The 16,215-nt window shown below is 34.4% G+C and overlaps 1 protein-coding gene across 2 annotated transcripts; it reads left to right on the top strand.

Annotated features, from left to right (window-relative positions):
* Nucleotides 1–559: 559 nt before the first annotated feature.
* Nucleotides 560–11,559, top strand: LOC128235340 (uncharacterized). 2 transcript variants are annotated; one of them, XM_052950156.1, is made up of 7 exons: nucleotides 560–924; nucleotides 4,315–4,830; nucleotides 5,826–5,948; nucleotides 6,388–6,596; nucleotides 6,829–6,908; nucleotides 7,188–7,489; nucleotides 8,904–11,559. In XM_052950156.1, the coding sequence occupies exons 2-7, from the start codon at nucleotides 4,422–4,424 to the stop codon at nucleotides 8,975–8,977; spliced, it is 1,197 nt and encodes a 398-aa protein (XP_052806116.1). In that variant the 5' UTR covers nucleotides 560–924; nucleotides 4,315–4,421; the 3' UTR covers nucleotides 8,978–11,559. The 2 variants fall into 2 exon arrangements, with proteins under 2 accessions (XP_052806116.1, XP_052806115.1); XM_052950155.1 differs by lacking the exon at nucleotides 560–924 and adding an exon at nucleotides 1,974–2,100.
* Nucleotides 11,560–16,215: the final 4,656 nt, after the last annotated feature.

Here is a 16,215-nt window from a genome sequence, read left to right as displayed (position 1 = left end):
CTGATTACTTTTACGCCATAACCCAATGATGACAATAAAGTTCTTACATAAAGCTTAATGTATTTATATATAAATTACAGATAAGCCTACCTACCTTACCTGTTTTTGAACAAGATCTTAGGCTAACCGCACCCTTTGTTTTGGGCCTAGGGTAGTACTGCTTAATGTATCCATCCTGGTCATTATAAAGGCCATATCTGCTGAAATACTTTGTAATAAATCCACACAGAAAAAAAAAATAACGACACTTACAACACATCTACAGAAATACTTTGTAATAAATCCACACAGTTAAACTACCGACACGAACTCGTGTTTAAATAATTCAACTTAAAACCAAGGTTAAATGAATCATAGCCAATTCATTCACTTAAATTTGATTGACAAATAAATGTCGCAACTGGTAGCGTGGCTGTAATTTCATGGAAAACGAAAGGAAAAGTATGGAAATTGGATTTTGAAAATCTCCGTGTACGTGGATAACAAAATGAATATGGGATTCGTGTGGAAGGTTACTTTTTAAATGTAACTTGTATGTGTTATATATTCAAGTGATTGAACTATTTGCCGAAAATCAGACTTGGTCGAAATGACAATAGGTTCACGAACTGGTAAATATGATATTGCTATAAGCAGAATTATTGAGAAAAAAAACGCAGGCAGCATATTCGAATGAGCTCCTTCATATGACGATAACAAGGATTGGTTCGTTACGAATAAACTGACAAAGATAATACGTGTCATGAAAACGAAGTTGTATATCCTTCGTAGTTACGACTGTCAATGGTGGTACAAGACATCGGTGTCCGCAAGAACATTGTGCACATGCACAGAGAGACGACGGTTTTCAAAACTTGTTGTACCGACTCCGACCGGTCGGGTCACATCTGACGTGCTTGAATACCACGGGAATTTACTAAAATGGTGAGATTCTTTCACGTTATCAGTAGCAGCATCAAATATACATTCTTTGTAAACTAAATGCTTAACAGGCGAATTGAATCAGGGTGAAGAAGATCTGACAATATTTTTCAACTTTAAGGAAAACACGACATCTGCTGTAAAGGTGCGCAGTCTAATTAAACGGTTCAAAAGTTCATGTTTTATTTAGTTTTTGGGAATTATCTTTTTTGGGGAGTAAATCATACATTTTTGGTGACATGTTTTGGGGTAGGAAGGAGTCGAACCAATTTTCCAAAGGACGATTTTATCAGATTTTGGATCAAAAAGCGTTCACATTCTTTCGAAAAAGTCTGTCGACATGATTACTTTGTTTATGTGTCAAAATGCGCCAGACTACCTAATGTCTCGAGAGTCCTTGATGATATCTTTTGAAATAAGAACGTTATTTAAAACAAACAATGGAAAATAGTGGATGAAATTTATTTCCTGGTTACAGAAATGCAAATTTCTTTTTTTAAATAGCTGCAATCAGCATAAGACACTGTTGTTTGGGTAGTTCGGATACTTTTGACTCATAAACATATTCATTTTGTATTAAGACATTTCCGTGAAAACGTAAATGCATTTTGATAGGAAATCTGATAAAATCTTCTTTCATAGAAATGGCCCAACTCCAAATACAGCTTCACAAGTTGCAACGTATATATGAATAATGCTTGCTAAATATTGAACTTCAAAACAAAATAAAAATAGATTTTCAAACATTTTGAATTTTGGTCCTTCAAACGACGTTTGCCAGTGAAGTGTACAGGATAATGTAATAATAATAAAAATACATAATAAATAATTAAGAATCATTAGAGTCCAGTCCTTAGGTTTAACTGCTATATTGAAATCACTTCGCGATCTACATGCGCTGTAGTTAAATATTAAGAATTCTGCCATTGTAAACCGCTCATATACATACGAGGTTGTTATCAGTCGTAAATGGCCGAGTAGATCCGATTTGTTTCACCTTTCATACCTTATATGGCTTTAAATTGTTTAAATGCGCAGTCGCAGTCGAAGATAAACTTTCCGATACCCGGTAGCATTCACATTGTATTGAAGATCGTTTTTAACATAAAATTGGCATGAAGCGATCTAATTTATATTTCGCTGTGCTTCTTATTTCATGGCGGATTAATGTGATTTATGGTAAGTGTACTGACCAATTCTTGGTTATTAACTGCCCGACCACATGTTAAAGGTATTGTGTTCTTGTAACTGTTTCAGTATGACCGTAGCCCCTGCATTACTCATCAATAATAAACAGTACAAAACACGTCACGTTAGAAGCAGTATTTAGTGAAATCGTCCACATCAGCCCTTTAACCTACCCGCCGTTGTCATAAATGATCCCGCTCCTAGGCTTGGCCATTAGTGTTGCTTACATCTGCACAAACATACAATTCCCATACCCAAATATGTCCTAAACCTCCATTTAATTGGGATTCCTGTATTGCATTGCACTTTTTTAAAAAAAAGATTGGGATTCCTTTGGACAACCCGTTTGTGTAATTATATAAATCTATATATAGATACAAGAACATATCTTACGAAAAGATAACCTCACTATTTCTGACATAATGTTGGCACATAAGATTTTTAAGTTTTAAGTATAACTGTAGTCTAACTTTGCCTATATTAAACTTCTTTAAACTTTTTTTCTTTCTGTTTTAATGTCGGAAAACAAGACGTTGTGTGGTGTATAGATCTATAATAAAGGTAGAATATCCATTTCACTTACGCCTTAAAGCTGCACTCTCACAGATTTACCATTTTTACAACTTTTTTTATTTTTGTCTTGAAAAGAGCAAATTTTTGCGTAAATATCTGCAAACCAATGATATAATACTGCTGACAAAAGATCAGATAGCAGAATTTTATATTTCCGTTCGAAAATGAATGTTTTATGGCTTAAACCGTTACTAACGGTTTAAGAAATAGGCATAAAACATCAATTTTTGAACTTGTGTATAAAAATCTGCGTTCTAATTTTTTGTCAACAGTCTTATATAAAGTTCTGCCTTCCATGGATTTTCGCAAAAATTGGCTCGTTCCAAGACAAAAAATAAAAAAAGTTGTCAAAACGTTCAATCTGTGAGAGTGCAGCTTTAAATGTTTATTTTTGTCTCATATTATTCATTAAATAATTTAATTTAAGGAATGAGACGCACACAGATGTGAATTTTGAATGCCTGGTGACCCCATATTTGTTTGGTATTATTAGAATGGGTTTATTTGTAGAAAAAGAAAGTATATTTTTTAACCGAAAATGTTCTGTTTTTGGACTTCAATGATTGCTAAAACGAAATTTAACGTCAGATTTCAGTTGACATAAAGAGCAAACTATACAAACTATACGGACTTTATATTTAATGTACATTTTAATGCAACAAAAGCACAAATATGACTTATAATTATATATCATACCTTACATAAATGTGTCCTTTCTTTGTGTATATAAAGTTGATCGGTCCGTATAGCAATGTATTTTAATAAAAATCCATGTTTTTATGACGTCAGCGGTCCATATCATGTTTTCTGCCGGTCCGGACCTCGCAAAAATATAATATGGACCGATGAAGTCATATAATAGGACACTATATAATATCGCAAGTAAACATTATATTTTTTTAATAAAACACATCAAAGACGCTTTAAAATTATTAAATGGTAAAACAGTGTTCGGTATAATATAAGAAATATGACACACCACTTCGGGCCATATGGCATCATAAAGACCGACCTCGGTCCAAATACACTTTCGTTGGCTGACTGGCCGGTCCTTATAATTTCATATGGCCCTCAGTGGTGTGTTATTTTTTTTTCTACTTTTTAAAGCAATAAAAGCACAAATATTACCTATAATTATATACAGCAGCTGGTTTTGGTTTAAGTAGTATTTTCTGCTAATAGCATCTTTCAATAACACAGACCTAGATGTAGATGTCTATAAGGTGGTTCGGGTTGAAACGACATTCTTAGGATTTGCAATAAATTAACGTGTAAAACGACCGCCTTTCAACTTGCTGAAAGGGTAAAAGTTCCCACGAGGGGTACATATTCGTGCCCTCCCCCCCCTCCCCCACACGCACACCCCAAAGAAAAAAGTACGCCAGTACTGCTATCTACATAGGAAACGGATTTGAGAGTGATTCGTATTACCTGACGGCCGTCTTCAATATCCAATCCGGCACAAATAAATCAGTATTAACAAAACAATGCAAAATTCTCTGCGGCGTTTGTCACAGACAGAACCTTTACATCGACGTTGCAGGTTTTTGTCAATAATTCTTTGTCAAAATAACGGCTCATTTTTTATTTATGAATTGTTTTTAATGCTTTAAAATATTTACCACCTTTCAGGATCTGTCAAGCAACCACCAATCTTTTGCATCAATTGGCTCCAGACTTCTGTCGAACAAAAAACGTTTATTGAAGCAAGAGATTTTTTGGGAAATTTTATTGAAAATATGCCCGAAGGCAGTATTGCAACAATTTTTGTTGTGAAACAAAACGGCAACTATAGAAACATTACCATTACACAGGATTCTACAGACATCAAATGGAAAGAAGAAGTGCTAAGTATCAACAACGTCGCATCTGGAAATGAAATATCCGCCACAAGGTTGAACTCCAATACCATCCAATGCTTTCATAATTATCCCCGCAAAAGGCCAAAACGAGCTAAGATTAGCATCATCTTGACTGACCCAAAGGTTCAGATTCTCGGTGCATTTCGAGACGAGGGTATTAAAACGTATGTAGTATTATCTGGAAAAGCTACTACAGACAGAGAACCATGGCCAGCTTTTGCTACAGACGAGGAACATGTTTTCTTCCTAAATGAATCGAACAGATTACATGAGCTTCTGAACAAAGGTAACTCTTTGAGTGTGAGAAAATCGTATACGTCTTTAAGAAGTTTCTACGTCATCTTACACATTCATTAATGTCCATAATTATCAATTAATTGAGCCTCAAACAATGATTGTATAATCATATTATGTTGCTTAACATTGTTTGGGCGGCCTTATTTGTGCCATGATTAAGGGGCAAACGTGAGATTGAGCTCTCGAATACAAGTTAAATCACAATTGAGTTATTGCTCTTTTTAATGACCGTGTCAATGCGGTAACCTCAACATTTACATGGTCATGTGTGTCTTGTACCGTTGTCTCACTGGTGGTGTGTTAGTTCGGCCTTGCTTAAGGCCTTTAATCAATACATTGATTCAAGTGTAGTGTATTTGCCTGTTTTCTTTCTATTAAAGATATGTTACTGACAGAACAGTTATGTTTTGAAACCGTTTTGAAACGTTAAGTCTTTCAAAAAACATTCTATACATTTTGCTATGTTATACACTATTTCATCGTCGACAACCAAGTTGCTTTCTTCCGTTACACTTTAAACATACCGTGGGACAATTCACTGACACAATCTCGTTTTAATGAATATGCATGAGGCAGGAGAAACAACTCTTCTTCAAGCGAATTCGCATGTTAAACTCAAATATTGTTCAATAACATAATGCAGTGTCAGTAGCCTCCGTGGCCGTGTGGTCTTGACTTCTGCCAAATATTCTTGTACTAAGAAGGCAGACCCGGTTCAACTTCGGCAATCGTCAGAATATCTTTCAACCGTAACGCATCTGGTTCTTTGCGGAACCAATGAAACTGCCTCATTAATTATTCATGATAAGGAGATTTTCCTAACCAAATTGCCCACAAAACACAACAAAGGATAGCGTAGTGTGTATCAGAGGTATCCGACGATGACACTATCGTTGTAAATAACCTTTTATGTCAAACGTTTAGAAACATTGACATCTTGAACCACTGCTGTGTTATCTTTAGCATGTATTAACTTTTCTACAGATGCCCTAATACTATGTGGGATTCATGAGTACATGGACATTTATTGCACGCCTTGCAGTGACCATTGTTTCGCTGATGGCGATGAGCCATTGTGTGCACCACGTTACACATTAGTGTGTAAATGTAAGTAATAGGGACCTATTCTTGCACCAACATACAAATTTTAGTGCAAATGTAAGTAATAGGGGTCATTTTCTGCACCACAATACAAATTGGTTTGCAAATGTAAGTAATAGTAACATTTCCGATATTGTTTTTATGTTCATGTGAATTGACAATGTCTAAGATATGGACTCAGAATCAGACGAAAACATTTATGTGAACAATCAGGTTTAGGAAATCAACATACAATTTCTCAATACATAGAAGGCTCATAAAGGCTATGGTGCATTAAGTGTCCTTCAATTTGCGTTGAACATGCAATAAGATTGAAATAAGAAACAAAAACAAAAAGGCGAAAGTAACCTACAATATTATTTATTAGTCCCGAAGCAGGGTTATGCCATTTTAACTGACATGAAAAAGTGAGCTATGTACATAATTGATATTTTTTAAACTTTAGATTACCTCCAGCATTTACACGAAGCTGTCAAAACCGAGGCAACAACTCACCAAGTGGAAACGGGAACCACAACAACAAGACAAAACAATACTAACGATGCGAAGGAAACCAGCCATGATGAAGCTAAACCGACTTTGATATTGGCAATTGTAATTGCTATCGGTGTTGTTGTTGTTGTTGTTGTTGCCGGAATTGTGTTATGGAGAAAGGTTTGTGATGAAATATCCAATAATTCAGTTATTCACGTTGACAAATTTTGTGATAAATTCCATGAAACATAAATACTAATTTCTTATTGTATCCATTAGATGTAGCAGTAATATAAAGGAACATCTTCGATTTCCATCTATTTTTTACTCTCTGTTCAATCTATAAGCACATTGTTCTTACTTACTGAAATATTTAAAGGAATAATTAGTAATATTGTAATTTTATTAACAGTGCAGAAACGCAACTCATCGTGAAAATGCTCCACAAGACAGGCCATCTTCTGTCGCGTCATCAACTTCTCGAAATCAAAGGTTGTTGTTTAAGGATTTTCTTATTAAAAAGTATTTGTCGACTGCTATTATAACTCACCAGTAATTGGCGTTGCTCTATGATTTTTTTGATTTTGTAATAAAGTTTTTTTGCGTATCGTTTTTAGTACCGGTACACTTAATTCATTAGGTAAAATAAAGGTTTGGAAATTTGCGTTGTAGTCACTGTATGAACGGGTCAACCCATTGACACGAGGAGCCATTTAGTAACGATGTCTCTACAAAATAATTGATCGGTATTATTTTATTACTACCTATCAGCTACTTGTCGGTGGCCACTACCGATGAAACTCCGTCCCGTGTAGGAGATTCAACTCCGTCCATTGTTTTGCCGCCAACTCCGCCATATAGGTCTCCTACCACTTCTAAGAAAACTCCACCCAGACGACCACCACCACCGTCCGATAGATCTTCAATTTCGTCCAATATTACTTCCCCAAATCCGCCTCAGAGACCTACATCTTCGACTTTTGGGTCTACAACTGGAATTCCAGTGGTTCAAGATGATGATGCCACTAACGAGGAAGAAAACATCATGCTTCCACTAAAGCATGTCCTAAAAGGTAAGTTGTCTTGTAGACTACGATCGCATATTGTCATACATATTTGGCCGATTGTACAGAATATTCCTAAAGTTAACAACTTAAATAACGACATATTTCATGATTAGCTCATATATATTTAAATAAAACAAGCACAGCTGAAATACTTGTCTCCCACCCTAGATAAGTAGGTCCAAGTATTTCGCCATGCTGGAAATCCTTATTGCCCTAGGACATTATGATAAGGTATCCGTATGGAACTGCTTTTGCATTGTCATCACGCACCCCCCCCCCCCCCCCCCCCCCCTTGTTGAAGACCGTCGTCTGTAGCTCCATGAAAACCTTGTCTTGTGCCAATATTTAAAATCATTTCTCGTTTGAAATGGCACCAAAAATGTTTTCACTCTGCATTTAAGAAATAAAGCTGCACACTCTATTTAAAGACCTCTTTGACTGTTTACATATTTTGAATCACTGCGCGCATATGTGTATGACAACCACAAAATTTCACGCGAATTATTTTCAAAACGAACGAAATAGTTCCAGCGAATAAAATAAGATTTTTTTAACTGAGGTTGGAGAAAAGTTATCTACAATGGCCGCTCGTGTAAGATAAATGTTCATTTCAACCCTCGCGCAGGGTGTTCTGCGGCAACTCGGTAAACCTTTTTTGTGCAAAACACCATACGCTCGGGTATGGACGAACCTATTTTACACGAGCGGCAATGGAAGATTCTTAAAATCTCTTATCTTGTTTAATATACTGCTGATCACAAATGTATCCATGCACATTCCGGGGCCATTAAGATTTGAAAGTTAAAAAGGATGACGTTAACATTGACGAGGAATACTTGTTTATTTTCGCATATAACGTTCAAATGACGTCAAACTTGCATATGACGTCACAAATATTTCAAATGACGTTTTGGCGGTTTTTCAATATTATCTGAGCTATAGTGTTGGAGGTTATTACAATTGCATTACACATATGTTAACTGAGCATTTTACTGCGCCGGTTGCGCGTTACCATGGTTTTAAAAGGGGCCATATAGAGAAAAGGGCAATACAAACATATTCGGCAATAACATGAAACGATAGAAAATACTTAGCGGGTTAAAACGGTATATATATTGTTACACTTGACCACTCAATGTTGTTATGAGTACGCCAGTCCTGCTTATTTTGGATTATCCCTCGTATGTGTTTGTCGGTTCCAGTTTTACTATCGAAAATTGTTGTCTATTTATTCGAACTAAATATGACCTCTATTTCACGTAGGATATGCCAGACGAAAACTGTTTTCGGTGGAACGATCCCTTGCGTCGAACACGAAAATAAGCGTTTGTTACTTTACATTTGTGGAAGTTACATGTTCTATTTAAATTTCCCCAAACCTCTTCCCAGCTGTACATTAAGCAGTCATCTTTATTTACAGAGGCAGATGTATGGGGAGCCAGAGATTATCAGCCCGTATCTGATACACACGCAGGTGTGACACCAGTGCAGTAATATAGTTATTGCTTTGGAGACAAGTTTGACCATGAAACTGTGAGAGAAGATAATATCTTGAGATGATGACAAAGTTGGATGTTGTGGTCGAGAGGTATCAAAAGAAGTTAACTGTTCTATCACAATAAAAAAAAGTAACCGAAACACTATCAACTTACATAATGTGAAAAAGTGTCATAAGATAAGTACTGTTAAGGAATTAGTACGAACTATTGAGGGAATTTAACATTTAGACTTAATAATCATCAAACTAAAAGCAGACCTTGAAAATTCCAAAACATACAATGATACATTTCGAGGGCAAAGAGAAAGTACACATAAGCACTTTCAAATAAACCTTTTCCGGATGTTCGATACAAGATACAAGACATTTTAATCAAATAACAGTAGCTCTATGACCTATTGGCGGGTTAATGAGAAATTGTATTGTTAATCAAAATTAGAACCCACGTTATTTTTATATAATATAATGATAATATTATATTATATTGTTGTATAAATGTATGTTTAATTTTACTCCTAAAATGTATTTTTAACAGGGTCCGTGTTAAATTACGTTTTTAGTCAAAAATTAAACCGGTATTTTTTCATTTTAATGACCAATTTATACAAAAAAAGCAATGATAAAAAAACTAACAATATAACTTGTAAATACAATGTATAACAATTATTTACAAATTTTATGTCCATAATGACTGCATCAAATAATTTTGAAATATAAGAATTCGCTTTCCTAAGTCTGAGTTTAAAACTCAAGACGTTGGAGAATATGGGCCCTGTTTTCTTAACTACAATAAAAAACAATAGTTATTTATTTTTATAATACACAAGGCCACCGGCCCAAAATACATATCTATAATGTTCAAAGAGTGATGTATATTTTATGTAATGCATGCACAATAAATAATGACAGTACATTTACATATATCATGCTCTGTAAGTTTTTAAACAGGAACAATAATATATATAATTATATATATATATTTAATTTCGTTTAAGTAAGTCTCTCTTAATTCAAATGACAACTTCCAAGTACTTCGACAATGTATATATGCAATGAATTCGTTCATCTGTCAACAACTGTACACATTTTGTTTCACTGTTAACAATATTGTCCATGTCAAGAAGATAAATTGTCCTTAATTCCTCATATAGTGGACAATCTGTAAGAAAATGAATCTCATTTTCAACAACATATACGTTTCTCTTAAGGCAAAATGTACAAAATCTTAAGTCTTTTTCAATATTTAAAGATCACCCTTATTCAATATTTAATGCATGACTTGAACATCTAAAGTTTGATAATAATATTTTATATTGAAACCCTGTAAAGTGGACGACTGATAAGATTATTCTGAATTGAAAACATGAGAGATACAAATCTAATTTGTCAATTATTAGATTGCCAATTTATAAATTTAACCTTTAAAGCTGCACTCTCACAGATTGGCCATTTTAACAACTTTTTTATTTTTTGTCTTGGAAAGAGCAAAATCTTGCGTAAATGTCTGCAAACCAATGATATAAGATTGCTGACAAAAAATCAGATCGTATATTTTCATATTTCCGTTCGAAAATTAATGTTTTATAGCTTAAACCAACGGTTTAAGCAAAATGCATAACACATCAATTTTTGAACTTACTATATATAAAAAATCTGCGATCTGATTTTTGGTCAGCAGTCTTAGTTTAAACATATTTATTTTACAACGATTGTGAAACAAGTTTGTTACAACATTACATTAATCACTCTCGTTGCCACGATTTTACGCGAGAGTGTGGTCTTGTGTTGTGGGGGAAACCGGAGAACCCGGAGAAAACCCACTTGTCCGGCTTGGTGACCACGAACCAAACTCACATGCGCCCGAGCCGGGAATCGAACCCGGGTCGCCTAGGTGAGAAGCGAGTGCGCTAACCATTGCGCTAACCGAACAACCATAGCAGTCTTATATAACTTGTTTCCTTGGATTGTTACAAAAATTGGTTCGTTCCAAGAGTTTTTTTTTAAAAAGTTGTTAAACGTTCGATCTGTGAGAGTGCAGCTATAAGTGATATGAATGGCGTTGCTAATTGTGGAATCTGTATTTTGACATCTTATTTTACATTCGGTGTTTTGTCTCTAGCTTATGTCTCTTTTTGCATCACTGCTTTCTTGCCTAAAGTCTTCATACAATCGTTTGTTCCAGTCTTTTTTACATTTTTTCAAAACAGAGTGTTTAATATAAAAAATAGTCCACTTAGTATACTTGTATCATTCTCTTGCGTGGATGTAAAATAGTTTTATAAGTTTAACATTAGCATTTGAAGTGGTAATATTATTCAAAATTTAATTCACCAAAATAAACAACAATATCCATCCGTGTAAAGCATATCCATGATTATAACTAAATCCAATTTAGTTTGTTCAATGAAAAAAGGGAAACGCACAGGGGCGGATCCAGCATTCCACGTTAGAGGAGTGTAACTAAGGGTGTAATATTTTGAAATATATACGCCTTTCTCTTTAGAACCGAAATGAATTTGGCTTTAAATGTTGGCAGGTAGGTTGGGAGGTTGGGCGGGGAAAGGGGGGGGGGTACTCCTTTGCCATCTCTGTATAGTTTTTTTTTGTATTATGAACTCTGTGTACATTAATACAGCCACTTTAATGATACTCACTGATGATTGTTCTCCATACCTAGTCCAAAGATATTATATTTTTAAATTTACATTTTATATCTATGTTACTGTTTAATAGTCAGATGCATACTTGCGAATACATACATGTGCTATTTCATATCTTGCCTATATTTGTCTTCTGATTCCTTTTCTAAAGTTTGTTTGTAACTATTGAGTATCTATCCTCTTTCTTTTGTTCTGATTTATGTGTCAGTGTTGATATTATTTTTTTGTCGTTTTCACAACAGTTCCCGCACAATTTATAGCACTGTTTCTGTCGACAATTTGTGTAAATTGTTTCATGTTTTATCTGGTTTTGTACATAGTGCTTGTAGAGTTTAATTGATGGTAATAGTAAGAATATGAATATTTTAACATACCTTACAGTGAACATATTGCATACATGTAATCATAGACGTTCGCTTTGAAAAATGAATGTTGGTGTGACACCTGCGCAATTCCTTGCATTGTTCTTGCTGAAAATTTGTGTAAATTGTTTCATGTTTTATATGATTTTGTACACATTGCTTGTAGAGTATAGTTGGTGTTAAAAGTAACAATATGTACGTATATTTTAACATATCTTGCAATGCACATATCGCATACATGTAAACATTTAATCTCGCATTGGGAAGTGAATGTCGGGTCATACCCGCGCAGTTTCTTGCATTCTTCTTGCTGAATGTTTGTGTAAATTGTTTCATGTTTGATCTGGTTTTGTTCATAGTGCTTGTAGTGTTTAATTGGTGTTAATAGCAACAATATGTATATTTTAACATACCTTGCAATGAACATATTGCATACATGTAACAAACTAAGTTCGCATTGGAAAATGTATGTTGGTGTCAAACCGCGCATTTTCTGGCATTGTTCCTGCTGACAGTTAGTGTAAATTGGTTTGTGTTTGGTATGGTTTTGTACATAGTTCTTTTAGTATTTATTTGATATTATTTGTATAAAAAGATATGTGAGTTCTACAATACCTTGCAATGAGCATATTGCATACATATTCGCTTTGAAATAGAGCATTGAGCAAAGCATTATTTGTAACACCATTTCTGTAACAGGGGAGTGTATTATATTCTGCATAATTATGCAATTAGAAGATAGTTTACGCATTTAGTAGTTTCTCGTGCATTCAATGTCATTAATTAAAAAAAATAGTATTGTGATATTTGTATTGTGAAACGCACAAGTTTGTTACTATGTGGTATTGCTCATGCATTTATCAAGAAGGGTATTTTTATTGACATAATTGTTTTCCACAATGGGCATTTGCATTTTTGAATCAGTCACACATCCAGTATTTTAGAGCCGTTCTTGATAGGACCATTCCCAACTAAAAAATTGTCAAAGTCTGATTAAGATCCTGTTATTTCCTGCCTGAATATTCAAATTAATATTAAATTTTGTAAAAATATTTTATCTTATCGCAACAACAATCAGGCATTTGTTCAGGAAGCGTCCCAATTAAGCAGTTTCTCAATCCTATTCTGGGGTCGTATTCAAAATTGTTCTTAAACTTATCCTTATCCGTATACACGCCTCAGTGATTCCATTCAGTTAATTGGCCAGTTGTTTGTACAGTCCAATCAAAACAAATTGATTGAAATCTTTCTATTAAGTGAAATTTAAGGTCTTTATTGATTACAGCCCCAGATCCGATTAGTATATTTCGCCTGGTAAAATCATCGAAGACCGAATTCGTCCCGATTTTTCCGACCTCGATCCGACAGTGACTAGACAGTGAACCGTCGCTGACGGACGACATCCGTTAAAAACCGTTTCATGTCATGGTTAGGGTTTGGGTACGACAATGAAAAAAAATCCAGATCATGCCCGTTCCATACGACACTGTCCAGACAACACAGGACATAGTGTCGACGTTGATCCGATACATCAGAATCCGTTAAGATATATTCACGATTGTAATCCGACTAGACAAAATCAGCTGAGTTTGCGAATGTTACGGGACGCACTTAACTGTCAGGAGTGCTTGACAGACCTCGCCGGACCATTCCCAGTCAGTAGTACTATGTTTCGAATGTAAACATCTGCGTTCAGACAATGCTACACCATTCAAGATCAATGAGGATAGTAATCGGTCTTTTTTTCGTGTCGTTGCGCTGTCTGACCTCAAAGGGAGCCATAATCGGCAATGTGTGACTGCTGCATTACAGCGACATATTTGTAAACATATAGTTTCCTTTTACTGAGATTGTATCCTATGTATTTGTTTTATGACTTTAAGAATTTAATTTTGATAATTTGTTAGATATCTTTTAATGATGAATTTAATTTTCAGCATTAACATTTAAAGAAAATTGAAAACAACAACACACGAATATTTGTAATGTTATTCGTAATGACAGGTATTTGTTTTTGAATTTAAACCTTTTGATATGGATTAGAAAAGTGTTCGATACATTAAAATAGTTTCGTTATGTAGTTCAGAAAATAGGTTCTAATAAAAACGCATTATTTAATTAAATTATAATACTATTTAAACTCACATGACTGTTATGACTAGTTAAAATTTGTACTTAAGTCTCATTTGTACTTTTTGGATGTTCAAATATGTTAAAAAAGGGCATTTTATATTATTGTATATGACATATCTTCATCATTTCAAAACGTTCCTTGTTTCGGTTGTGATACAATGATAATGTATGTTCATATTTTACACTAGTGTAGTACGAGATGCAGTCAAAATGTTCCCGGACTGCCATTGTACTGTTGTCAGTTTTTAGATTAGATTGTTTTTAATTTGCTTCGAAATAAAGCAAAAAAACATTTTGTTATAGGACTGTACATATATAACTTTTTAATCACACATAAAACAATCATTTTTCACATAACAAATAAACATAACTCGCACTAGTCACATGCTAGTCAATGTTTTTCAAAGTATTGCCCTTTAAATTCAATACATTTTCAGTGTCGATCTACCCACTTATTAAAAATGTCTGCGTACTATCCCTTTTCGTAGCTGCTTACAGTCGACTTGACGGCAAATTTCATTTCTTCTTCAGATTAAGATCTGCGACCTAGTAAGTCGGCCTTTAATCTCGGAAATACTTAAAAGTCCATAGGCGCAAGAATCGTCATAGTCAGACGTCAAAATTGTGCAATATATAACCAGTCCGGGAACTTTTCTTATACTTCACCTCGTATAACATGAACTGCCGGCAGTTCGTACTACGTTGCCATTTAATAAAAATGTATGTAACTCGTTACGGGAAAGTCATAAGGCTTGCCAAAGGCTTGCTTTATCATCTTCCCTCAACTTGTTTCATAATTGTTTGAATTAAATGGCAACTCATGTAAGATCCTATATATGCATAGCTGTGTATTATAATGGTAAAAATAGTTCTTTATACCATGATGGAGAATCAAGCCGTAGAATTCACGAATATTACAGAGCATGTGCTCATTTTTGTTTTAAAATGCATCTCAAACAGTATTCTTATTGAGGCAGTACAATTCACAAACCGACCAAAGCATTATTTCGGAAACAGGTTTGTCAAGTGTTTGTGAAAACTTATCACCTCAAACTATTGCTACTGTTATAAGATCGACCATGTGAGGCAAGCACTGTGGGGACATGTCTTTGACCATAAAGAAAGTCTCTAAGTGGTAGATAACGGCCTCAATATATTTCGGCAGAAATGTTAGATTGGAAATTGACCAGTTGGGATTAAGCAAAGGTGCTTAAAAGCATGTACTAATGCCCAATAAGTGTAATAACTGCTATTTTTATTGATCGTAACATTTAGTTTTAGTCTGCCACACTAGTGATTCAACATACGGAAATCTTGAAGATATATACAAGCAATAATAACTCGAATTAAGTATGGTAATACAAAGAATATCAATTTGTTTTTACTCACATAAATCAAATTTTCACATTTGTATTTCCATCTTACTTAAATCATTTACATTTGGTTCTTCTTGTGCCGTTTGGAATTTAGAATTTTGCTTTCGTCTCTAGGTTCCAAAACCCTGAGAATATAAATAAATAAACCAAACACCTTGAGCAATCACCCATTTATATCCTACTTTTGATAATTGAGTAGTCATCTTCGCTTATCTTGGAAGTATAGGTGTATTTATACCTCAAATTTTAAACCACCAGTATATTTACTTTGTTTGTTTATAGGTTTCCATTGTTGTGTATAAAGGAAATAAGCATTATTTGACATTTGTATTGTACTTAGGTACCAACTAAACTTGATGTATATATGTAATGCTTTCCATATATATAGAGAAAATAAAATATATATCTATTTATGACGTTATTTATCACGTGGTATATACACACTGTAATACAATGGTTAGAATTACTAATACCAGTGTGGAAATAAAAGTGTTGGCCATCTTGGGTGTTATTCAATATGCAACTTTAGTCAATCTAATGGTCATTTAAGGAATAAATTGCGGGGTTGATGTCATTATCGGGCAATTGGGTTGGTCAAAGTGTGTGGAGTCCGAAGGACTCCACACGTACTTTGACACACCCAATGGCGTTCATATCCCCGATAATGACATCAACCCCGCAATTCATTCCTTATATTATATTT

The sequence above is a fragment of the Mya arenaria genome, chromosome 5 (assembly GCF_026914265.1).
Source record: "Mya arenaria isolate MELC-2E11 chromosome 5, ASM2691426v1".
Taxonomy (NCBI): domain Eukaryota; kingdom Metazoa; phylum Mollusca; class Bivalvia; order Myida; family Myidae; genus Mya; species Mya arenaria.
Note: the sequence above shows the minus strand (reverse complement) of the source record. Positions and strands in the feature narration are given on the sequence as shown.